General features: G+C 53.8%; 4 protein-coding genes and 1 long non-coding RNA gene across 9 annotated transcripts in view; 3 read left to right on the top strand and 2 right to left on the bottom strand.

Moving 5' to 3' along the window:
* ITGA7 (integrin subunit alpha 7) overlaps positions 1 to 196 on the bottom strand; it is a 31,205-nt gene extending 31,009 nt beyond the window's left edge. The window contains exon 1 of the mRNA XM_055095561.2: positions 124 to 196. The gene's annotated coding sequence lies outside the window, so the exon portion shown is untranslated. The remainder of the gene's footprint in view (positions 1 to 123) is intronic.
* On the top strand, positions 178 to 3,867 carry BLOC1S1 (biogenesis of lysosomal organelles complex 1 subunit 1). The gene is made up of 4 exons (XM_003807546.6): positions 178 to 347; positions 1,084 to 1,156; positions 3,255 to 3,387; positions 3,663 to 3,867. Exons 1-4 carry the CDS (start codon positions 203 to 205, stop codon positions 3,771 to 3,773), a joined length of 462 nt encoding a protein of 153 aa, XP_003807594.1. The 5' UTR covers positions 178 to 202; the 3' UTR covers positions 3,774 to 3,867.
* Positions 3,868 to 4,013: 146 nt separating this feature from the next.
* RDH5 (retinol dehydrogenase 5) lies at positions 4,014 to 8,879 on the top strand. 2 transcript variants are annotated; one of them, XM_063593043.1, is made up of 5 exons: positions 4,014 to 4,681; positions 5,319 to 5,660; positions 5,855 to 6,113; positions 8,060 to 8,223; positions 8,496 to 8,879. In XM_063593043.1, exons 2-5 carry the CDS (start codon positions 5,351 to 5,353, stop codon positions 8,717 to 8,719), a joined length of 957 nt encoding a protein of 318 aa, XP_063449113.1. In that variant the 5' UTR covers positions 4,014 to 4,681; positions 5,319 to 5,350; the 3' UTR covers positions 8,720 to 8,879. The 2 variants fall into 2 exon arrangements, with proteins under 2 accessions (XP_063449113.1, XP_063449114.1); XM_063593044.1 differs by having other exon boundaries at positions 5,314 to 5,660.
* Positions 8,880 to 9,653: 774 nt separating this feature from the next.
* Positions 9,654 to 13,927, bottom strand: CD63 (CD63 molecule). 3 transcript variants are annotated; one of them, XM_003807541.7, is made up of 8 exons: positions 13,470 to 13,927; positions 12,466 to 12,542; positions 11,342 to 11,530; positions 11,081 to 11,155; positions 10,891 to 10,986; positions 10,305 to 10,445; positions 9,997 to 10,080; positions 9,654 to 9,810 (listed from the first exon to the last, which is right to left on the bottom strand). In XM_003807541.7, the coding sequence occupies exons 2-8, from the start codon at positions 12,529 to 12,531 to the stop codon at positions 9,745 to 9,747; spliced, it is 717 nt and encodes a 238-aa protein (XP_003807589.2). In that variant the 5' UTR covers positions 12,532 to 12,542; positions 13,470 to 13,927; the 3' UTR covers positions 9,654 to 9,744. The 3 variants fall into 3 exon arrangements, with proteins under 3 accessions (XP_003807589.2, XP_008957949.2, XP_057155412.1); XM_008959701.4 differs by lacking the exon at positions 13,470 to 13,927 and adding an exon at positions 13,141 to 13,272; XM_057299429.2 differs by lacking the exon at positions 13,470 to 13,927 and having other exon boundaries at positions 12,466 to 12,544.
* The window catches only part of LOC103784261 (uncharacterized), a 97,886-nt gene continuing 87,612 nt past the window's right edge, over positions 13,271 to 23,544 (top strand). The window contains exons 1-2 of one of the 2 annotated variants that reach the window (XR_008620403.3): positions 13,271 to 13,543; positions 13,850 to 15,484. This is a non-coding gene — a long non-coding RNA (uncharacterized LOC103784261). Of the gene's footprint in view, positions 13,544 to 13,849; positions 15,968 to 23,544 lie in introns of those variants that run through there. The other variant, XR_609867.5, reaches the window with a different exon arrangement.

The following is a 23,544-nucleotide window of genomic DNA, read 5'->3' as shown; positions in this document are numbered from 1 at the left end:
GATCCACAGGAAATGTTAAAAACTGGCTTGGCAATATAAGTATTAGAAAATACTTCTTCCAACACTCACCAAAAACTAAGCTCCCAATAAAGAACACTTCACCTGCCCTCCGCAACCCTCTACCTCTCTTCCCCGCCAAGATCTTCACCCAACGTCTCAAGAGGGCGGTTCCCAACCTCACGTGACACAGCGGTCACGTGACATGGCCCCGGGGAGCCGAGGTGAGAGTTCCAGCTTCCGGAGCCGGAGGGGGCCCGGCGTACCCAGCCCCCAGCCCGACGTGACCATGCTGTCCCGCCTCCTAAAAGAACACCAGGCCAAGCAGAATGAACGCAAGGAGCTGCAGGGTGAGCCAAATATCCTGTCGGCCGTTTTCTCTTCGGCCGCGGCCTAGCTTCAGCCCGGAGCCTGGATCTCGAGTAACTACCCATATCCAGGGAAGGACGCCAGCTAGCGGGCAACGGGCATGGGGGAGAGGGAATTTCAGAGAGGCTTTTTTTAAAACTCCTTTCCCTTGCCAACTGGCTCCGGTCCCTTGGGCAATACTCCGGTCCCCTCGGCAACGCCCCCAATCCCCGACCTGCCGCACCTTAGCCCCGCCCCTGCCCCGGAGCGCCCTGCCTATTGGCCCTGGGAGCCTCTCGTCCTGGCGGCGGGAAGGAGCGACTCTGGAGGGAGGAGGGTGTGGGGAACCCCCCAGAGATGGGCTTCTTGGAGGCCTGAAACCACCGGAACGGAGGTGGGGCACTTGTTTCCTGAGTCCGGGCTGGAAATCTCGGAGTTACCGATTCTGCGGCCAAGTAGTGGAGAAAGAGTGCCTGGGAGTCAGGAGTCCTGGGCGCTGCCGCTGACTTCCTGGCGTCCCTGAGTGAGTCCATTTCCCTCCCAGGGTACCAGTTTCCTCATCTCTAAAATGAAAGAGGTTGCGCTATGTTTTGCAAGGTCCTTTTCAGCTCCGGCATTCAGAGATTAGTTAAGAAATTTCGGCAACTAGCAGAATAGTAATGGATGGGTAGGGAACCTTTAACACTACCCCTCAAAAAACCAAGTCTCCCCTCCAATTCCTTGTCCCCCTCTCCCCAGAAAAGAGGAGGCGAGAGGCTATCACTGCAGCGACCTGCCTGACAGAAGCTTTGGTGGATCACCTCAATGTGGGGTATGGACCTCTTATCAACATCAGTTTCCTCCTTCCCCACCCCGCCCAAGTTTAGGCACTGGCCAGTCTGGCCCTCAAATAGCTGTTGAAGGGGTGGGATGTTCCACTAATTCCCCTATCCTACCCCGCCCCTCCCAGCTCTTTGTAGAGCAACTTGAGTCAACTCTGAGTCCTAGCACTGGGCAAGGGAGGAACAGCTGCCGTGGTTAGAGAAGCAGCCAGATTTCCCCTTCCCCACGTTAACTTCCCTGGCATTTACAACTTGATGCTATCTGCCCACCTCCCTTCACCCTTCCAAGTCCAGCTGTCACTTCAGCAGGAGGGAGAGCACCCTCCTTCATTACAGCTTACCACCCTCTCCTCTGCCTCCCACCCTCTGGCAAGCCTGGGGAGCAGCTGGCAGGAAAGAGATGGCACAGCTGGTGGTGGTGAGAATAGAACCTGTTCCAGGAGCTATGGCAGAGCCAGGCTGTCTCTTACCTTCCTACTGGGTCTCCAGGGACCACACCCTGCCCCAGCCCTAAATGAGAATGCCAGTAACAGCCAAAGACTTGGGAAAAAGCAAAGAACATTGTCTCTTGACCCTAAGTGACCCAGAAGCGTGCAGAGATGATGATTTGCTAGTCTGCCTATTGGAAGAAAGGCAGTATGGTACCTTCCACCCCAGGTCAAGTAGAACAGCTCGGTGTGAATCCAGAGACTGAGTCATCCAAGTGAGCCATGCAGGGGCTGGGGTCATCTTTGTTACTCATCTTGGGGGAAGGTTGAGAGAAAGAAAGTTGTGGCTGGGGCCTCTGATCTCCCTTCTCTCCAGGCAGCTCTCTTTACTCAGTGTGAATATAGAAGCAGGTGGTCAATGGGGAAAACCAGAAGTTCAGGAATTCTCAGGGGAGTCTGTTTCAGTTCCTACCCGACCCTTGACAGTGACCCAGCTGTCTCCCAAAAAGAAGGAACAGGGTCTGCCCTCCCATTTCCTCCCTCCCACATTGGCACCTCCTGGGCTCTGCTGTGCCCATCATTTGTGAGATTGGCCCAGGCCTTTCCCTCTTCTTTTCCTTTGCTAGATGCCACCCCACTTTCAGCTTAGAGGGCAGCTAAGCCAAAGCCAGATTAGAAAGGGTTTTGTGTTGCTGCCCACGGCTCCTCTCATTCCCTGGAAAGGAAAACAAAGGCTCAGTCTATCTTGGCCCCTGTCAGGTGTCCTGCCCACTCCCTCAGCCCCCACCAACCCCTTCCCTGCTCCAGCCCCCACACATTCCAGTGGGTGGGGGCACCGGATGTGGAATCTCCTGGCTGACTAGAGCTTTGGGGTGGGAAGTGAAAAATTCAACAGCCAATAAAGGAGAACAATTATTGTAGGGGTTGGGGAGGGCAAAAAACCCTGGCAGAAGGTTGGGGACACCAACCCCATGGTAGTAATGGTAACCACAGCCCATACCTTGATTGAAAAGAAAAACTAGTGCCTAAGGCAGAAGGGAGGGAGAGCATGTGTGTGTGTGTGTGTGTGTGTGTGTGTGTGTGTGTGTGTGTGTTCCTTGATCTGTGTGGGCGAAAGCGAAGGCTTGGGAGAGCAACTGAGAGCCGAGAAGAAACCCCTGGGATACCCTCTTTTGACCCAGGGTTCCTGGGGAGGGGGTTTGTGCTCCCATCCTAACCCGGCTTCAGGGAGGGGCCCAATTTCCCTCTCCAACTTCTTGCATAGATCCCTAGGCTTCCAATCACTGCCAGATGTGTTCCTCCTGCTGGATTTTCCCAGTTTTTCCATGCCCCTTTTTCCCTCCCAGCTTTTTCCTCAGGGATATCACCCCAGGTTTTCCCTCCCTTCCCCCACTCAGCTGCAGGAACTCCTTTTTGGGGTTTGGAGCTGGTATGTTTCTAGTCAGCTCCGAGCTTGGCTCTCCTGGGAATCCTGGGAGTGAAAGGAAGGAGCTGGGTTTATTTGCATGTACTGGTAGTCATTTGCATCACATCCAAAAATGGCCAAAATTATGAGCCCTGATTCTTGGCTGAACTCCCACTGCTGCAATGGAATATTAGTCCCGGAGACCACCCCCAACTAGCTGGGTGAGCTGATCTCCTCCCTCCTCCAACCCCCCAGTGTGGCCCAGGCCTACATGAACCAGAGAAAGCTGGACCATGAGGTGAAGACCCTACAGGTCCAGGCTGCCCAATTTGCCAAGCAAACAGGCCAGTGGATCGGAATGGTGGAGAACTTCAACCAGGCACTCAAGGTGGGCCATACTCCCTACCTCACCACCCCAATCCTGGGCCCCCATTGGCTGCCTCCAGTCAGGTTACCTCAGGTTTAGGTTAAGGAGGAAGTAGGGTGGTCCCAGAAACCCCATCTATAGCCCCAGTGTCAGAAAACGTAGCAAAAGAAAGAAAAGCAGTTGGTGGGTCCAAGTAAAGCCTTTTCCAGGAGATGAATAAAACGTATTCCCCAGACTGGAAGCCATACTCTACCCATTCTGATTCCTGGGCTCCCACCTCCTCTCCCCCTTCCCAGGAAATTGGGGATGTGGAGAACTGGGCTCGGAGCATCGAGCTGGACATGCGCACCATTGCCACTGCACTGGAATATGTCTACAAAGGGCAGCTGCAGTCTGCCCCTTCCTAGCCCCTGTTCCCTCCCCCAACCCTATCCCTCCTACCTCACCCGCAGGGGGAAGGAGGGAGGCTGACAAGCGTTGAATAAAACACAAGCCTCCGTTTCTCTGTGGTGTGTTTCAGAGAGCTACTAGCTCCAGTGTCGGGGGTGGGAGTGGAAGGTTCAAAGGTGGTTTCCCTGAGGGACAGGTACCTTTTGGGTAGAGGGTGGAACTAGCTTCCTCTTACTGTCCCAACTCTCTTCTCCTCCATGGCCCTTGTGCAGGTGTCTGTTAGGCAAGCAGAGGGTGGGAGTTCCCATCCCTCCTGAGAGAAGGTCCTAGTAGCCCTGCCCCAAGCTTCCTAATTCAGGACTTGTTTCCTACAGAAGAGAAACAAGGCAAGGTACAGGCCTGGTCCCCAGCTCTGGCTTTCTGCCTCTCCACGTGCTCATGGCCTCTCCCAGGCTAACACTAAGCAGTGTCATGAGTCTGAGCCAGGTGGGAGATTAATTCCTGGGGGCACTTCAGGGCTGAGAAGGGGGAGGAATGACAGGTCCAGTAACCATTACCAACAGAGCAGTGCAGCTGCCATCCTTGACAGCTCCCTCCTCCTTGGAGACCATGACATAGATGGTCAGGAACCCAGGCTGAGAAAGACAGCCAAGGGGTGGGGGGAGCCTAGGCAAATCTGGCCTCTGCCAAGTCCTGGCTTCAGCCAGGCAAACTCCAGCCTCCCTGGCTCCTCCTCCTCCTCAGTCCTATCCCCACCCTGTCACACATACACTTAATACGCCTGGCATCCAAGTCCACCCACTCCGGACTTTGGCCTTAGCAGTAGTTAGTGTGGGAGGCTGGGAAGACTGGGAGCAGTCTCTTAAACAAAAGCAAAAGAATAAGCTTCGGGCGCTGTAGTACCTGCCAGCTTTCGCCACAGGAGGTAAGTGGATACTGGGAGCTGGGGGAACTATGAGAAGACTAGCCAGATGTTACATGTATTGCCAACTCAAAACTTTCAGCTTTTAACATGCTTCCTCACACATTATCCCCTTTGATCCTCCACAACTCTGAGGTGGACCTGGTGGGTCTTAGCCCCACTTGGTAGATGAGAAAATAGGTTGAGAGAGACAGTGAGATGCTCAGTATCACACAGCAAACCTCTTGGCCCTATACATCATTCCAAACACAAGACCCAGGTTGCATATAGAAGGTTCAGTGTCCCTGGTTTAGAAGGAGAGGTGGTGTGAGGCAAGCAAGAAGATGCCTCTGCTGTACTCCAGCCTGGGCGACAGAGTGAGACTCCATCTCAAAAAAAAAAAAAAAAAAAAAAAGATGCCTCTGCTCCATACAGCAGGTCTGTACACAGGATCTGGCTCATGTGGTTTTAGTTAAGTTAGCCACAAATACAGGGTCTGCCCACATCTTTGCTTTGAACAGATGAGCCATGGTTGGCCAATTATCTGCCAACCAGATAATTTCTCAATATGCTCACACCAGAGGCTTCCAGCTAGGGAGGGTATTAGGGGAAAGGGCTTGAGGGCCACAGTAAACTGGACAAGTTTTTCTGCCCAGCCTAGGCTGCCACCTGTAGGTCACTTGGGCTCCAGCTATGTGGCTGCCTCTTCTGCTGGGTGCCTTACTCTGGGCAGTGCTGTGGTTGCTCAGGGACCGGCAGAGCCTGCCCGCCAGCGATGCCTTTGTCTTCATCACCGGCTGTGACTCAGGCTTTGGGCGCCTTCTGGCACTGCAGCTGGACCAGAGAGGCTTCCGAGTCCTGGCCAGCTGCCTGACCCCCTCCGGGGCCGAGGACCTGCAGCGGGTGGCCTCCTCCCGCCTCCACACCACCCTGCTGGATATCACTGATCCCCAGAGCGTCCAGCAGGCAGCCAAGTGGGTGGAGATGCACGTTAAGGAAGCAGGTAAGTATGGTAGACCACCAGGAATATGGTGTGGGGTGTCCTGATCCCCACAGTCACCCCAGGAGTCACCTGCAAGGGCTGTGGTAAGCTAAAGGGACAATTTGAGGAGGAGCAGTTTTCAGATGCTCCCAGGAAGAAGAGGGAGCTGTGGGAGTGCCTCACCTACCCCCAGCATCCTTTTCATCTCCCCACAGGGCTTTTTGGTCTGGTGAATAATGCTGGTGTGGCTGGTATCATCGGACCCACACCATGGCTGACCCGGGACGATTTCCAGCGGGTGCTGAATGTGAACACAATGGGTCCCATCGGGGTCACCCTTGCCCTGCTGCCTCTGCTGCAGCAAGCCCGGGGCCGGGTGATCAACATCACCAGCGTCCTGGGTCGCCTGGCAGCCAATGGTGGGGGCTACTGTGTCTCCAAATTTGGCCTGGAGGCCTTCTCTGACAGCCTGAGGTGAGGGGTACAGGGCTCTGGGTTCCAGGACTAACAGCAGCCCACTCAACAAACGTGGGCCAGCAGAGGTGGTTAAGATACAGCACATTGGAATAGTTAAGAAGAGACAGTTTAGGGCTAGACTTCATGGGTTCAATGAAGTCTACCCTTATGTAAGCTTTGTGACCATAAGTAGATTACTTCTCTTTACCCATTTTTAACGTGTTTGTTTTTTGTTTTTTGAGATGGAGTCTTGCTCTGTTGCCAGGCTGGAGTGCAGTGGTGCGATCTTGGCTCACCACAATTTCCGCCCCCGGGGTTCAAGCGATTCTCCTGCCTCAGCCTCCCGAGTAGCTGGGACTACAGGCATGTGCCACCATGCCTGGCTAATTTTTGTATTTTTAGTAGAGACAGGGTTTCACTATGTTGGCCAGGTTGGTCTCAAACTCCTGACCTCGTGATCCGCCCACCTCAGCCTCCCAAAGTGCTGGGATTACAGGTGTGAGCCACCACGCCCGGCCTTGCCTCTCGTCTTTAAACAATAAGGTTCAAAGTTCCATGGGAGCACAAAAGAGACATGATGAGGACAATGGGAGTAGGGCCTGAGGTTTTTTTTGTTTTTTTTTTTTTTAAGCGTTTTGCTCTTGTTGCCTAGGCTGGAGTGCAATGGCGAGATCTCAGCTCACTGCAACCCCTGCTCACAACAACCTCAGGTTCATGTGATTGTCCTGCCTCAGCCTCCTGATTAGCTGGGCTTACAGGCACGTGCCACCACTCCCAGCTAATTTTTTTGTATTTTTAGTAGAGATGGGGTTATACCATGTTGGCCAGGCTGGTTTTGAACTCCTGACCTCAGGTGATCCACCCGACCCGGCCTCCCAAAGTGCTGGGATTACAGGCATGAGCCACCACACACGGCCCAAGGCCTGAGTTCTTAGCAGGAGTATAAGGCGCCTAAGCTTAGTCTACCTTCTAAGGAAGCCTGCGTTTGTCACCATCACTCAGCAAATAACCTGAATGTCTCCTGTCTCTCAGCCTTAATTTTTCAGGCAGCATCATGGGACACATACTTTTAGTTTTGAGACGAGGCCTTGCTCTCACCCAGGGTGGAGTGCAGTGGTGCAGTCACAGCCCACTGAACTTCAAACTCCTAGGCTCAAGCAGCTCAAGTGATATCCGCCTCAGCCTCCTGAGTAGCTGAGACCACAGGCACGTGCCAGCATGCCTGGCTAGTATTTTTTTACAGATGGGGTCTTGCTGTGGTGACCAGACTTGTCTCAAACTCCCGGCCTCAAGCGATGCTTCCGCCTGGGCCTCCCAAAGTGTTGGAATTATAGGTGTGAGCCACTGCATACTGGAACACATACTTTATACTTGAATTTTTTTTTATCTCCTTCCCTCCTGCTCCTTACCTATACTTGGATTTCTACATCTGTGCCAGGGCAGTGGGATGTATCCCCACTTTCCCCATCAGCTTACCCTCCAGCAAATACGAGACTATACCCTTCAATATCCAGCACTCAGGGCTCAACCCTGTGTTTTGGGAGCAAGGGAATGGGGTTCCTCTAGGTCAGGAATCGGCAAACTCAGTACTCAAGCCAGATCTGGCCAGCTGCCTACAAGCTGATAATGGTTTTTTTATTTTTAAATGGTTACATTGTAAACTGTTATATAAGTACCTGATAATATCATTAATTTTGTTTCTTGGCCTGCCATGCTTAAAATATTAACTCTCTGGCCCTTTAAGAAAAAAACGTGCTGACCCCTGCTCTAGATCAAAGAAAACAAACCTCAAAAATACCTTCCTCCCTCTACCCCACTTGACCCTTGTCCCGGGGCAGTAGGCATCTCCGTCAAAACTCTTGTCCCTGGTCTGTGGTAACTTTCTCAGCTCCCCAACCCATGTCCCTCAAAGTCCCCTCCCTATAGGGCAAGAACCCAGCAACTTCGCTCTGCCCCCACTCTAGGCGGGATGTAGCTCATTTTGGGATACGAGTCTCCATCGTGGAGCCTGGCTTCTTCCGAACCCCTGTGACCAACCTGGAGAGTCTGGAGAAAACCCTGCAGGCCTGCTGGGCACGGCTGCCTCCTGCCACACAGGCCCACTATGGGGGGGCCTTCCTCACCAAGTGTGAGTAGCCAGGCCCACACAGGGGCACATGAAGGGAAACAAGTACCAGAAAGGCCAGTCCTGCATAAGCCTGCTAGGAGGTGGGTGGGGCACCCAGGGCAGGGTTGAGGGTGAACAGGATGTTACAAGAGTGCCCAGGCCATGTGGAACCTGCCCACTCCCCACACTGAGGAGGGGACTGAGGGTGACAAGCCCAGGGCCCCAGAAGACAGTACCTAAGATGGGCTGGAGTGAGGAAGGGAAACTGATTGCAACCACCTATGGGGCTGCAGACCTGAAAATGCAACAGCGCATCATGAACCTGATCTGTGACCCGGACCTAACCAAGGTGAGCCGATGCCTGGAGCATGCCCTGACTGCTCGACACCCCCGAACCCGCTACAGCCCAGGTTGGGATGCCAAGCTGCTCTGGCTGCCTGCCTCCTACCTGCCAGCCAGCCTGGTGGATGCTGTGCTCACCTGGGTCCTTCCCAAGCCTGCCCAAGCAGTCTACTGAATCCAGCCTTCCAGCAAGAGATTGTTTTTCAAGGACAAGGACTTTGATTTATTTCTGCCCCCACCCTGGTACTGCCTGGTGCCTGCCACAAAATAAGCACTAACAAAAGTGTATTGTTTAAAAAATAAAAAGAAGGTGGGCAGAAATGTGCCCAGTGGAAGGCTGACCCCATTTAAGTGCCAACTACTCCAAACCGACATGCTCACGGTCTCTGGCCTGTTCAGTGCCTGCAAAACAGCTAGCACCCACAGTGGGGCGCCAGGGAACTGCCTCACATCTACAGCTGCACGTCGGGGAGTGGCCATCAAAGGGCACTTTAATACATTTCCCTTATTTTCTGAAGGGGAGTAAGGTTGCAATTCAGTGTCTGTACTGGGAATGGTCTTCATATTTCTTGGGGGAGAAGAGCAGGTGATGAAGAGGGTTCTGGGCCAGGCTGGGTGGCTTCCATGGAAGAAAAGGCAATATTCACGTAAATTCTTCTGCTAAGGACACTGACCACACAGGTAGGTGTCAAGGCAACTTATCATACTTCGAAAGGAGCTGGATCCCTTGAGGACTGGCCAGGAAGGGAGGTGCTGGGCCCTTAGCGGTGCACAGAAGGCCAGGAAGATGTCCAAGGCAGATGGGGGCTGGGCTCTCGCAGGTGGGACCTTTCTGGGGAGCTGCTTTGACTTATGCAGCAGATGGCTTCATGAATGTTCATAGTGAGCCTGGCAGCATAAGACTAGGGGGCAGAAAGCACCACAGTCTCTGGATCCTCACTTCTCCCACTGCCTGCCCAACCAACACCTTCAGCAAAGTCCTCCTTTCCCAAACACCCCCCAAAATAGACCTCGAAGTACACATGCAGTAAGGTCCCAGAGGACAGGGAACATCGGTAAGGAAAGGAAGGAATCAAGCATCACTCTAAGACAAACTCAGACCATATCTCTTTTCGGTCTGAAAAAATAATCCGTTTAATTGAAAAACCTGGAGGATACTATTCCACTCCCCCAGATGAGGAGGCTGAGGAGACCAGACCCCTACATCACCTCGTAGCCACTTCTGATACTCTTCACGAGGCAGCAGGCAAAGACAATTCCCAAAACCTAGAAGGAAAGATGGGGACGGGGGTGGAGAGGAGTCAGAAGGGCTAGCTACCCCAGACCCATGCAGAAGACTCCAAACACACACTCCCAGGCCAGTACCTCCTGTTCAGCACCCTCCTCCCCTCAGCCCCTTCCCTCCAGGCACCCTGGACGGAGTCCCAGCCCCTGCTCAGGGTTATCTCTTACCTCGACAAAAGCAATTCCAAGGGCTGCTGCAGCTACCACCAGCACATTTTTCCTCAGCCAGCCCCCAACCTTCTCCACACAGCCCTGAAGGTGGCAGGCACAAAGGACAAAAGCACCATCAGAAACTTCCCACCCCAACCCCCTCCCTTGGTCCATCAGTCTCTTCCCTGCCCCTGTACCTTTCACCCCACCCTTAGCATTTCCAGATCCCCTCCCCATCCCTGACCCTGTCCACCTCCATCCTGGGTCTCTTGCATTCTAAAACATTTCCCAGGTTTCCCAAGTCCCATACACAGTCTCCTCCCTACCTCCTTATGGATCGCCTTCTCGTTGAAATTAATCCCACAGCCCACAGTAACATTAACGCAGCAGGAGTCGGGGACTCGGTTCTTCGACATGGAAGGGATTTTCTCCCAATCTGTGTAGTTAGCAGCCCCACAGCACTTAAACTGGGGGAGGGAAGAAATATGGAGAAGAAGGTTGTTAAGTGAATCTTCACCTTCAATATGGAGATGAGAATTCTTTTTTTTTTTTTTTTTTTTTTTTGAGACAGAGACTTGCTCTGTTGCCCAGTTGCCCAGACAAGTGCCCAGCGGTGGCTCGATCTCGGCTCACTGCAACCTCCGCCTCCCGGGTTCAAGCGATTCTCCTGCCTCACCCTCCTGAGTAGGTGGGATTACAGGCACTCACCACCACACCTGGCTAATTTTTGTATTTTTAGTAGAGACAGGGTTTCACCACGTTGGCCAGGCTAGTCTTGAACTTCTGACCTCAGGTGATCTGCCCACCTCGGCCTTCAAAAGTGCTGAGATTACAGGCGTGAGCCACCACACCCAGCCTTGGAGATGAGAATTCTCTATTCCCACCACCCCTGCTCCCAGCAACCCCACTCACATCTGCCTGCATCCTGTCCAGGATCGAAGCAGTGTGGTTGTTTTTCGGGTAATTCTCCATCTGCTGCCGGAAGTTGTTATTAAACTCTGACATCACCTGAGAGTACGGAGGAGCACTGTTGCAGTCAGAATTCAAGCACCAGGGTCCCAGACCCGGCTGAGGCAGGCCCTTCCCATTATTCCCTGCTTACCTTATCTCTAAACACATAGCCAGCAATGGCTGCGGCCACCTCCACCAACATGATAAGAGACAGAAAGATGGCAAACTGCAGGAGCAAAGGACAGGAGTCAAGTTTGGAGTCTATGCATTACAGGGGCCCGTTCTGGCACAGCCGGTCCCTGGACACTCACAAAGGTCTTCCTCACCCACCCACCTCACCCACCTTCCTGAGCCCGAACCAAGCTGCTCTGGCAGTCCCAGACCGCCCATGTTGGTCCCGCCCCCGACTCACCGTGATCATAAGACAATAGTTCTCCTTGCAGGCCCCGCAGCAGCCCACAAAAGCCACCAGGAAGAGGAAGACACCCACTGCGATGATGACCACTGGCAACAGAGAGCCAGGGGTAGCCCCCTGGATTATGGTCTGACTCAGGACAAGCTGTGCCCCGACACCCACGGCAATCAGTCCCACTGCACAGGCCTAAGAGAAAATCAGGTGAGGATTAGGCCATATCCACAACACAGTGGCCCTCCATGGTGGAGGGCAGGGGGTACACCTAGGACACAGACTTGACCCCAACCGGAAGAGAGATTCTCACACCTCTAGGGAATTTCTTTGGCTGTGGGGTAGGGGGATGACCCATCCTTGCCTGCCCCTACCTCCCCTGATCCGTCCCGGCTCTTTAATCAGGGACGTGACCAAATTCAAAAAACTCCCAGAAAGCCTTGACCTCAAGACACGTATTTCTGACCTAGAATAATGCTTTCTACGGGCCTCCAGGGCTCCCAGCTCAATTCTCTCCCAGAACTGCCCCCTCACTATCCTCCAGTGCACATCCCACGCGCGCATCAGCTGTGACTAAGGTTCCTCTGGCCAGTTAGGCCAGGAGAAGGGAAGAGGAAAAGGGAGCAAGAGTGATGTGCCCCTCCCTAGACAAACAGTAGCCTCTCAAGCCAGGAGCCCCGGGCAGGAGCAAATTGAAGTGGGCAGAGCCCTTCCTCACCCCCAAGCGCTGGGAGGAGGGAAAGGGGGAGAGGGGCTGGACAGGGATGAGAGGGTTGGGGAGGGAGAGAGGGGAGAAGGGAGAGCGAAGGGAAGCCCCATGGTGATAGCATCAGGCGGTTGGCTGGTTGCCCCACTGCCCCATATCACAAGTGGTTGGGTCACCAGACAGGAAGGGCCAGGAGGGATGGGGGTAGGGGTTGCTGCACACCCAGGATGGCCATTCTCGGTGGAAACAAGCCTCAGGTGTCCAGGAAAACTGGAGGAGGGAGTGGCTGCGCTGTCTTTCCCTGGCTTTCTTTCCACATCTGGCCTCCAGCTGCCTTAATTCTCATTCCCTCAGCCCTCACCACTGTGGAGCCAGGTCTCCCCGCACCCTGCCGGCGCGCCCCCCAGGACCCCTCGCTACTCACGCAAAAGGCCAGCAGGAGGACGTAGAGCAAGAACTTCACACATTTCATTCCTCCTTCCACCGCCATGGCTGCCGGGCCTGGGGCAGAGGGGAGGGCGGGGGGATTAAAACTGGCCGAAGGGGACCTCGGTTTCCGGGCTCCCGGCCGGCCCTCGAGGGCTTCCCTTCACGGCCCCGATTCCCGGCCCCTCCCACCCGGAAACCCGCGGTCGGATCCACGTCTCCCAGCCCCCTCTTTACCCGCAGGAGAGGGGTGGGGGCGACGGCCGCGAAGCCCGGACCCCGCCCCGCCGCCTCTGGGGCCCAGGACAGATCCAAGGGCGCCGGCAGGGGCTTGAGCCTGACGCCGACCCTCGGCCCGCCAGTCTCCGGGCGTCAAACACCCTCTCCTCACCCAACACCCAGCCTGGAGAAACGGTCTTCAGCCCAACCCCGACCCCCGCCCCAGCCCCTTTCCCCTGGGCTCTGACCTCCCCGCCCACCAAAAAAAAAAAAGTGCAGCCAGCACCCCCGCCACACCCTGCCCGGGCCCAGGGAACTTCGAAGCAAAGTTGCTCCAGGGCGGCTGGAGAGCGCCGGACGAGTCTCGGCGGGCCTGGGGCGAGCCCTGGAGGAAGGGACTGCGGGTGGTCTCTCCCAGCCCGCGCCGAAGTCCGCCGGATCCCCGCGGCCTCACCTGGGCTTCCCAAGGCTGGCTGCGCGTTCCTCTCCCGCCGCGGCTCCGGGGCTCTCTAGCTGCGCCCCCCGGCTCCCGCCCCGCCTGCCGCGCGGCCCCGCCCCGGGCTCCAGCCACGGTCCCCTCCCCCGCCGAGTGGCCGCCGGCCTCCCTCATGTGACGCGGGAACAGCTGCGGCCTGAGTCACTGGGCCCGGCGCGGGGTGGGCCGAGCCCCCCGCCCGGCCAGGGCCACGTGGCCCCTACCCGGAAGAAGGCGCCCACCCCCGCAAAGGGAAAGCCGCAAGGGCAAGACCTCGGGGCGCCTGGGGCCCCCCTCTGGCGCTATACCTCCGTGCCAACTCGGGGTAGGAGAGCGGGGCGGAGCGCAGCCTGGGTCACTCTGGTTCAGAGAAGCGGACGAGGTGGGTGAGAGTTACCCTCTGAGCGCCGGGGCGGAGAGCTGAGGCCGGGTGACAATGTGGTCTGTGAGGTTTCCCCATCCTACCGTAGGGGATGAGCCAGCTCTCTCCTCTGGCTCCAACTCTGTGCAAGCCCCCTCCCCATCCGACTGTGCAGACAGCTGGGGACTGCCTGGGGTCGGGTGGGGCCAGAACAAACACTTCCAGAAAGTCCCTGGCTCACATCCTGGGTGTCTCCCAACATTCTACAGCATTCTAGAGTGGGGATTTCTGGCCCCCCTCTATTAGCACAGCTTCTCCATTTTCCAGGGCTCCTAGTCTGAGAAAAGGGGAGGAAGCCCTTCCCCGAAGCCACGCTACCCAGTCAATCAAGACACGTCCGCGTCGGGTCCCGCCCTCTGGGGGAGGATTGACAAGGTCTGTGCTTCCAGCCTCCCAGACAGCTCCTGCATCCGTCTGTGATAGCGAGGGCTTGGGGGAAGACACGAAGGCAGGAGAGGCTTACATCCTCTGGATTTCCCCGTCTTATCCCAGAAGACAAAGCCAGGTGAGGGCTGGAAGCGGGCTAGGGGGATCAAGCTGCCTCCCTCCCTTGTGTGCCAGGGGTGGTCCCCAGAAGGAGCTGATCTGAACAGGCCGGAGAGTAGGACCGGCCGTCACACCCCCACACCTCCAGCCTCGGCCCCACTCCTTGGGCTCTTAAGGTCCTGCCTCAAGAACCACTTCCTGAGTCTTGGTGTATGTGTGTACACAAAGAATGAAAGAAGTCTCTAGAGCTAAAGGAAGGAGATCCGGGCTGGGCTGAGAAGCATCTTCCAGGATCACGGCCTTCCCGCGGGACACACCAAGCCCGTTCCGGACCTTGCTCTTCCTGACCATGGCTGGCAGGCTGTGGAGGAGGAGCGGAGAGCTGAAGAAAGGGGTATTCATCAGGTTCCTTATTGTGCTGTCACTAGATGCCAGGCATGTGCTAGGCTTGGGGGCTGCAAGGAGAGGAAGACAGCGGCCCTGCCCTCTGCTAGCAGGCAGAACCGAGTTCTGGCCACACTGTGAAGAAAGGCAGAAGCCTGCGGTGGCAGCTGGTTAAGCTCAGAGGGAGGGAAAGGGAGAGGAGAATGGATTTCACGGAGCAGAAGGATGTGCTCAAGGTGACCTTGGAGAATAAAGGGGAGAGCTCCAGGGACAGAGAAGCAGTTGACTGTGGAAAAAAAAGGAGCATTTTGTAAAGTACATGGCAGGTTGGGGTTGGCTGGCTCAAAGGGCTTGGGAAGGATGTGGTGAGATGGGCTGAAGGTGGTCTGAAGATCAAGATTGAGAGACTAGATACATAACAACCAACTGCAATGTTTGGTCCTTCATTGAATGGTTGAACAAACCAGCTGTGAAAGACATTTTGGGACATACAGACATGGACTGAGAATTAGACATGAGAAAATTATTTTGTTAACTGTTATCATGGTTAACAAAACGGTCATATAATATGATTATGTAGAGAAGTTACTCTAGTTTTTCCTCTTTTTTTTCTTTATTCTCCTATCAGCCAATGCATTTGTTACAGGAAAGGGGTCCCAATCCAGACCACAAGAGAGGGTTCTTGGATCTCATGCAAGAAAGAATTCAGGGCGAGTCGCAGTGCAAAGTATAAGCAAGTTTATTAAGAAAGTAAAGTGGTGAAAGAACAGCTGCTCCATAGACAGAGTAGGATGTTCCTGAAAGTAAGAGGAGGGGCCAGGCGCCGTGGCTCACGCCTGTAATCCCAGCATTTTGGGAGGCCTAGGCAGGTGGATCACCTGAGGTCAGGAGTTCGAGACCAGCCTGGCCAACACGGTGAAACCCCATCTCTACTAAAAATACAAAAAGTAGCTGGGCACAATGATGTGTGCCTGTAGTCCCAGCTACTCAGGAGGCTGAGGCAGGAGAATCGCTTGAACCCAGGAGGCAGAGGTTGCAGTGACCAGAGATCGTGTTGCTGCATGCCATCCTGGGCGACAAGAGTGAAACTCCGTCTCTCTTTTTTTTTTTTTTTTGAGACGGAGTCTCGCTCTGTCACCAGGGTGGAGTGCAGTGGTGCCATCTTGGCTCACTGCAACCTCCACCTCCCGTGTTCAAGTGATTCTCCTGCCTCAGCCTCCCAAGTAGCTGGGACTACAGGCACGCACCACTACGCCCAGCTAATTTTTGTGTTTTTAGTAGAGATGGGGTTTCACCATATTGGCCAGGATGGTCTCGATCTATTGACCTCGTGATCCGCCCCCTCAGCCTTCCAAAGTGCTGGGATTACAGGCGTGAGCCACCGTGCCCGGCAAAACTCTGTCTCAAAAAAAAAAAAGTAAGAGGAGGAACACATCCACCCTCGGTATAATGCTTGTATATATGGAGAGATGTGCTCTGCTACAAAAGTTTGTGATAAAGGATTAATTTTCTTAATTACTGTATTTTGTAAGAATCGATATTATCTTTTTTATTATTATTAATTTGTTTCCTTAACCATAAACATCTAGGTTTTTTGTTTTTATTTTTGTTTTTGAGATGGAGTTTTGCTCTTGTTGCCCAGGCTGGAGTGCAGTGGCACAACTCACCACAACCTCTGCCTCCCAGGTTCAAGAGATTCTCCTGCCTCAGCCTCCTGAGTAGCCGGGATTACAGGCATGCGCCACCACGCCTGGATGATTTTGTATTTTTAGTAGAGCCGATATTGTGCCATTGCACTCCAGCCTGGGCAACAGAGCGAGACTCTGTCTCAAAGAAAAAGAAAGAAAGATGAAAATGTTGTGGAGATGGATGGTGCTGATGGTTGCACAATGTGTATGTACTCAATGTCCCTGAATTTTATGTTATATATATTTTACTACACACATACACACAAAGAATGGCCCACTTCTACAGCCTGGAAAGTTGACACAGAGCTCCATGTGTTTGCTGGGGTGCAGGATAGAGGGGCCTCTTAGTGGGAAGTGGCTGATCTCAGACCTGGCCCTTCACATCCTTCAGATCCCCCAGCACCTGCTCCAAGTGCCTGACATCCAGATATGCCACCAAGCCATCCTGGCTGGCCCAGGCTGCTGCCTCTTGATTGCCTGGCACCAGTTGGTGGTAGGTGTGCTGAGGCGGGGACCCTTGTCCCTCCACACCAAGCAAAGCCAGGTTTCCCTCCAGCTCCACCACACCTCCACCTAGGCCCAGCGACACAGCATGGGGGCCACAGATGTCGCAAGCAAACGTGCAGCCTTCTGAGAGCATGTAGGCATCAGCCAGACCCAGTGCCATGCACAGCAGCTTGTAGCCTGCATCTAAGCACAGGAAAGGGTGAGGGGATATGAGGAGGGTGAGGGGATATGAGGAAGGTGAGAAAGAAAGAAGGGATCCAGAATCAAGGGAAAAGAACAGTTGAGGAGAGTTGGGAGAGGGGTGAGGAAAAACTGGAAAGTGAGAGACATAGAGGAGGGTGGGAGGCATGGGGAAGGATGGGGGAAGAGGAGGCAAAAATACATGAAGGATCAATGCTTCTTGGGCTTCAGTTTAAAAAACATTTTCTTTAATTTTTGAAAAATAAGTGTAAGAGAGGAGTGGGGAGAGGGAAGAGGAAGAGATAGGGATGGGAGGGAAGAAGGAAACAAGGATGCATCATCAAAGCCATCCCCCCACTGGGAGGGTAAGGAGAGTGGTGGATAAAATTCAAGGTCCAGAGGTTGGGTCTGAAATGGGGGCCTGAAATTTAAGTCCAGAGGCCTCAGCTTCGGATAAGGATAGAGGCACGGTGCTTGATGGCATCTCTCAGATCGCAGGGTGAAGGAGGGGATGCACCTGCGCGTTTGCAGGTCCTGCTGGCAGAAAAGCTCATAGACCATCCCACAGGGCTCTCCAGAGAGTAGGTTATATGCCCCAGCACCAGCACTGAGTGCAGCCCCCAGGGGAATACTGTGCACGGGCTCCACGGCGACATCACCACTATGTATTTACTGGTTGGTGGAGACTGGGGAACATAAAGGAGTCTCCAGGCCAGGCGCGGTGGCTCACGCCTATAATCCTAGCACTTTGGGAGGCCGAGGCGGGTGGATCACCTGAGGTCAAGGGTTTGAGACCAGCCTGGACAACACAGTGAAACCCCATCTCTACTACAAATACAAAAATTAGCCAGGTGTGGCCAGGGCGGTGACTCACGCCTGTAATCCCAGCACTTTGGGAGGCCAAGGCAGGCGGATCACGAGGTCAGAAGTTCGAGACAGCCTGACCAACATGGTGAAACCCCGTCTCCACTAAAAAATACAAAAATTAGCCGGGCATTGTGGCGCATGCCTGTAATCCCAGCTACTCAGGAGGCTGAGGCAGGAGAATCACTCTAACCCCGGGAGGCGGCGGTTGCAGTGAGCTGAGAACACGCCATTGCACTCCAGCCTGGGCAACAGAGCGAGACTCTGTCTCAAAAAAAAAAAAAATTAGCCGGGCGTGGTGGTGCACACCTATAATCCCAGCTACTCAGGAAGCTGAGGCAGGAAAATTGCTTGAACCTGGGAGGCAGAGGTTGCAGTGAGTCAAGATCATGCCACTGCACTCCAGCTTGGGCAACAGAGTGAGACTCCGTCTCAAAAAAAAAAAAAAGGAGTCTCCAGTCACTGGGTGGCCATCTCTGCTCCAACTTTTTGGGGGAGGACACACCCTTCATAATTGGCAAGACTACATTACCATGGTATCCAGAAGAACATATTGCCAAAGTCCCTTTTTTATCTCACTTCCAGGCAAGTGGGGCTCATAGAGGTAAAGCTACTCACTCAGGGTCAACAGGTCAACCTGTACGTAAGAATCTGGGTCTTTTTTTTTTTTTGAGACGAAGTCTCACTCTGTCACCCAGGCTGAAGTGTAGTGGCACTCAGCTCCCCAAAACCTCCGCCTACCAGTTTCAAGTGATTCTCCTGCCTCAGCTTCCCGAGTAGCCGAGATTACAGGCTGTAGCCCGCCACCACACCTAGCTAATTTTTTTAATTCTTTTTTATTTTTTTCCGACAGAGTTTCGCTCTTGTTGCCCAGGTTGGAGTGCAATGGCGCGATCTCAGCTCACTGCAACCTTTGCCTCCCAGGTTCAAGCGATTCTCCTGCCTCAGCCTCCTGAGTAGCTGGGATTATAGGTGTGCACCACCACGCCCGGCTAATTTTTTGTATTTTTAGTAGAGATGGGGTTTCACCATGTTGGTCAGGCTGGTCTTGAACTCCTGACCTCAAGTGATCCACCTGCCTTGGCCTCCCAAAGTGCTGGGATTATAGGCGTGAACCACCACACCCTGCCAGGGTCTTGATGTACCACTCCAGTGCTGTCACACCTGCCACCAGCAAGAAGCTCTCTGAGGCCAGAAGCCCTGGTGTGAGACCTGGTTCTGCTGCTCGTGAATGGGGTGACCTCTCTCCCTGAGCCTCAGCTTTCGCCCAGTTGAGTAGGAGGGAAACAACTCCCTTCCCCACCTCACAGGGCAGTTGTGAGGATCACAGAATAAACTAAGGGAATTGGTTTTATTACTTTAAGAATGGTGGCCAGGCCGAGCGCAGTGGCTCATGCCTGTGACCTAGCACTTTGGGAGGCTGAGGTGGATGGATAGCCTGAGCTCAGGAGTTTGAGACCAGCCTGGACAACACAGTGAAATTCCATCTCTACTAAAATACAAAAAATTAGCCGGGCATGGTGGCATGCACTTGTAGTCCCAGCTACTCGGGAGGCTGAGGCAGGAGAATTGCTTGAACCTGGGAGGCAGAGGTTGCAGTGAGATCGCAGCACTGCACTCCAGCCTGGGTGACAGAGCAAGACTCCATCTCAAAAAAATAAAAAAATAACAGAAAAATGGTGGCTGGGCACAGTGGCTCACGCCTGTAATACCAGCACTTTGGGAGGCTGAGGCGGGCGGATCACCTGAGGTCAGGAGTTCAAGACCAGCCTGACCAACATGGACAGGCCCCCATCTCTACTAAAAATACAAATTAGCTGGGTGTGGTGGCACATGCCTGTAATCCCAGCTACTGGGGAGGCTGAAGCAGGAGAATCACTGGAACCCGGGAGACGGAGGTTGCCGTGAGCCAAGATGGTGCCATTGCACTCCAGCCTGAGCAACAAGACGGAAACTCCGTCTCAAAAAAAAAAAAAGGAACGGTAAGGCTTGGCTGGATGTGGTGGCTCACACCTGTAATCCCAACACTTTGAGAGGCTGAGGTAGGAGCCCAGGAGTTCGAGATCAGCCTGGGCAAGACGGTGAAACCCCATCTCTATAAAAACAAAAACGGTCGGACGCAGTGGCTCACGCCTGTCATCCCAACACTTTGGGAGGCCGGGGCGGGTGGATCACCTGACATCAGGAGTTCAAGACCAGCCTGGCCAACATGACGAAACCCTGTCTCTACTAAAAATACAAAAAAATTAGCTGGGCATGGTGGCATGTGCCTGCAGTCCTAGCTACTCAGGAGGCTGAGGCAGGAAGATTGCTTGAAACCAGGAGACGGAGGCTGCAGTGAGCCGAGATCATGCCACTGCACTCCAGCCTGGGCAACAGAGCAACACTCCTGGATCAGCCCATCTGCCAGCGTTTTGAGGTCCTTCTCCAAAGACCTCAAAAAACAAACAAAAAAGAATGATGAGGCTTTATCATACCCTGTTTTTAGACTCATGGGAATTAAAATGATTTTGCTTTGAGAAATATCTGGATACCCCACCCCAACTGACATAGCCAAGGTAGGGGTGGGAGGGACAATCCAGCCTCCTTCTGCCCCTCACACTCACCTTGGCCTTGGCCTTGGCCTAGACCCCCCAATTCAAGCCCCAAGGTCTAGCTCCTCTCGCAACCCCACACTCCAGCCCCACCCCCCACCAGGATCTGTCCTCAGGGCCCGCCTCAATTCCTTTCCCCATTTCTTGGGCCCCTAGTTCCTGACCTCTGGCCCCTCATTGTCACTCCTGTCCCAGTCTCTTCCCAGCCAGTGCCATCATTAACAACGAGGTCCATCCAAATGCCCAGCTGGTGAGTGGGCAGGATGAACAGCTCCAGCCCATCCTGCTTGAGAGCCTCGTCCAGGTTCATGTCTTGTTTATGCACTCCCTTGGCCAGGATCTTAGCTGCTGTGTGGTTCTGGCCCAGAACCAGGCACAGGAGCACAGAGGTATCTACCTGAGAGTCACAGAGCCTCACAACTAAAGTTTTTCCTAGGATGGAACAGAGATAAACATAGGAGAAATGACAAAGAGGTGATGCTGGGACTGGGTGGTTATCTCAGGTTTCTGTTCCTTGGGACTAAAAGGCCAAGAGGCCTAGGCAGGGGCTCAGGAAAAATTCATTCATGTATTAATCCATGTATGGGGAGCCTAAACATGGAGATAAGTAAGACATGTCCCTGCCTTCAGGGTGCTTACAACCTTATAGGCACAGACAAAAAATACAGTGTGGTGAGAGGGCTATGACAAAGAGAACCCCTGGGTTCTGGAAGCTGCCTAGCACAGGCTGGGGGATGCAGTGGGGCAGCAGAGGACCTGAGATACCTGCCAAAGAAGAAGGGCCTGTGGCAGACTCACCCAGGCTGTTCTCAAATTTGTTGGGTTGTTCCCCATGGATGTGGTCTTGCAGCCCAGGGAACTAGGGGTGAGGAGTGCTGGCACCCCTAGGTAGAGCCCAGACCAGTTTCTCCTGCCCTCACCAATTTCAGGCTCCCATTCCCAGATCCCAGCCAGACCCGCTGGTCGTCCTGACACCCTCACCGTTCATACACACACACATGCCCCTCATCTGACAACTTTGACCTTCACTACCCTCTGCTTTCTCCGTCATTCCCTCTGGAGAGAGAATTCCCTCTGAACACTCCTGCAGTTCCCCCCTGCTTCCCAACAGCTCCCTCACCTGGCAGCCCAGGTACTGCTTTGTCGCCTCCTGGATCAGCCCATCTGCCAGCGTTTTAAGGTCCTTGGAGAAGCTGACATTGCACTTAGACCCGTTCTTTTCCTGGAGCAGCAGCTGGAATAGTGGTGCCTCCTGCTGGCAGCATTGGCCACTGCCAGAAACAGGGCCTGTAATGAGGACCCACCATGGGCCCAGAGAGGGAGCAGTAGGTGAGAACTCAGGGAAGAGGTGGGGACCCCAGGGAGGCCAAGAATGAAGATAAGCAGCAGCTTGCACCCAGTGGAGTTGTAGAGCTGGCCTGCCATGAGGAGAGAGGGGACAGATTGGGGATAAGCAGGAGGGAGGCCAGAGGCAAAGGAAGACATAACCCCAAATGATTCTTAGAGTCCCCCAGTTGTATCCTGCCACACTGCCCCCCACCCCAAATGCAAACTCTTTGGCCCCCTTCTCCCAACTCCCAACTTCTCTTAGAGGGCCTTGGGGCTAAAGAGGTTAACAAGACTGCCAAGTGATCCCAGCAAGATAATTATAGGATTTAGAATGTGGTGTGGGAGAGGACAGTAATTACAGTGACATCCTCTCTGGAGCTGCAGGATTTGTGGGCAGAGGACTGGAAGGGGTCCACTCTACTAACACACCACCCCCTAGCCCAGAATAGCCTCCCCACTCCCCCAGAGGCACATGCAGGGAGAGCAGGAGAGCCGGGGAGTAAGCCTCTCCCCTCTGCTACATCTCAACGAGATGTAGCCCCTCCCCTCCTTAGAAAGCCCTGCAGTGCCAAAGAATGAGTCCACTGACCCTCAAAATAGAAACTTTAGGAGAAAAAAGGAAGAAGAGATAGGATTAGGGATCCTCCCTAGGGAGGGGAGAAAAATAGCTACTCCCCACTGAGCCTAGCTCTGATAGACAAGGCAGTTTGGGTGTGGAGGTGGCCATTGTGGTGAAGGTGCAGGGTGGCGGGAGTCCCCCCTTACAGGGTTCCCTTACAATGGTTCCCCTGTTCTGGCAGCAGCACTTCTGATCATGGTCCAGGCAACTCTGGCCTCAGACCCCAGTGACAGGCTCCAGGGAGCTGCAGCTCTTCCTGAGGATATAGCAGACCATCTACCCAAGCACCCCTCTCTCTAGCAGGTCCTGAAACCTCATACCCTCCCCCGGAACACAGCCTCCTTCTCTCCCGGCAGCTCATACATTTTAAGCCTAAATGCCTCCCTTAGGCTGCGACCCACATTTGCTATGAACCAGTCAGGACCTTGAAGAAGGCGGGCCTGAAGGTTGCCTGGGTAACTCTGGGAGAGGGGCACCCTTGGCAGGAAGACAGTTGCCAGGGAGACTAGGACAGTGGGCGGGGCCCCAAACCTAAGCATGTACTAGGATAAGGAAAGATCTAATGTCCAGATCCCCCCGAACTTATTTTCCGTAAAGCCACCAGTGCCCCATTTTTAGGGAGTCTGGGGCAGCTGGAGTTCTGAAGCTCCTAAAAGAAACCTCCCAGGGGTTAATTCCTGAAACTCAGGGGATCCCAACAGGACCAAACCTGAGGGAACTCAAGGAAATAGGCAAGATCTAGGAGGCGCTGGGGAAAGGACAAGGCTTAATGCATTATGATATGGAACTTTTCGAACTAAAATTCTAAAATGAAAATGTACAACGTATGCAAAAATAAAACCCTTAAGCCGTGCTTTCAGTTCCACCTCCGAGGAGCTGATATTCCAGATTCTACCATCAGATGGCAGTCTTGTCCACTTACTGGATTAAGTTTAGTCTTGGAAACTGAGGAGGCTATCAGGAGATAGAAAACCTTTCTGTCTCAAATGTTCCTGACTCCAATTCCCTGTATTTGGCAGATACCAACAACCCCTCATATATACAAATACACTGTCTTCTTTCCCCCACCCAACTCTTACCAAGTTCACTTAGCAGGGCTCATTCATTCTTTATTCAAAGCTGTTAAGGAATACTTTGGTGAAAAAGTTCCTGCTCTCTCTGGTCTCCCAAGGTGAGCGTTGTAAGTTGGGGTAACAGTAATAACTAATGCATTTAGAACAGTTTTTCAGACATTTAATCTTCATAACCTTATGAAATAGGTACAATATTGTTATCCTTGGCCAGGTACAGTGGCTCACGCCTGTAATCCCA

The sequence above is a fragment of the Pan paniscus genome, chromosome 10 (assembly GCF_029289425.2).
Source record: "Pan paniscus chromosome 10, NHGRI_mPanPan1-v2.0_pri, whole genome shotgun sequence".
Classification (NCBI taxonomy): domain Eukaryota; kingdom Metazoa; phylum Chordata; class Mammalia; order Primates; family Hominidae; genus Pan; species Pan paniscus.
This window is presented reverse-complemented; position numbering and strand designations above follow the sequence as displayed.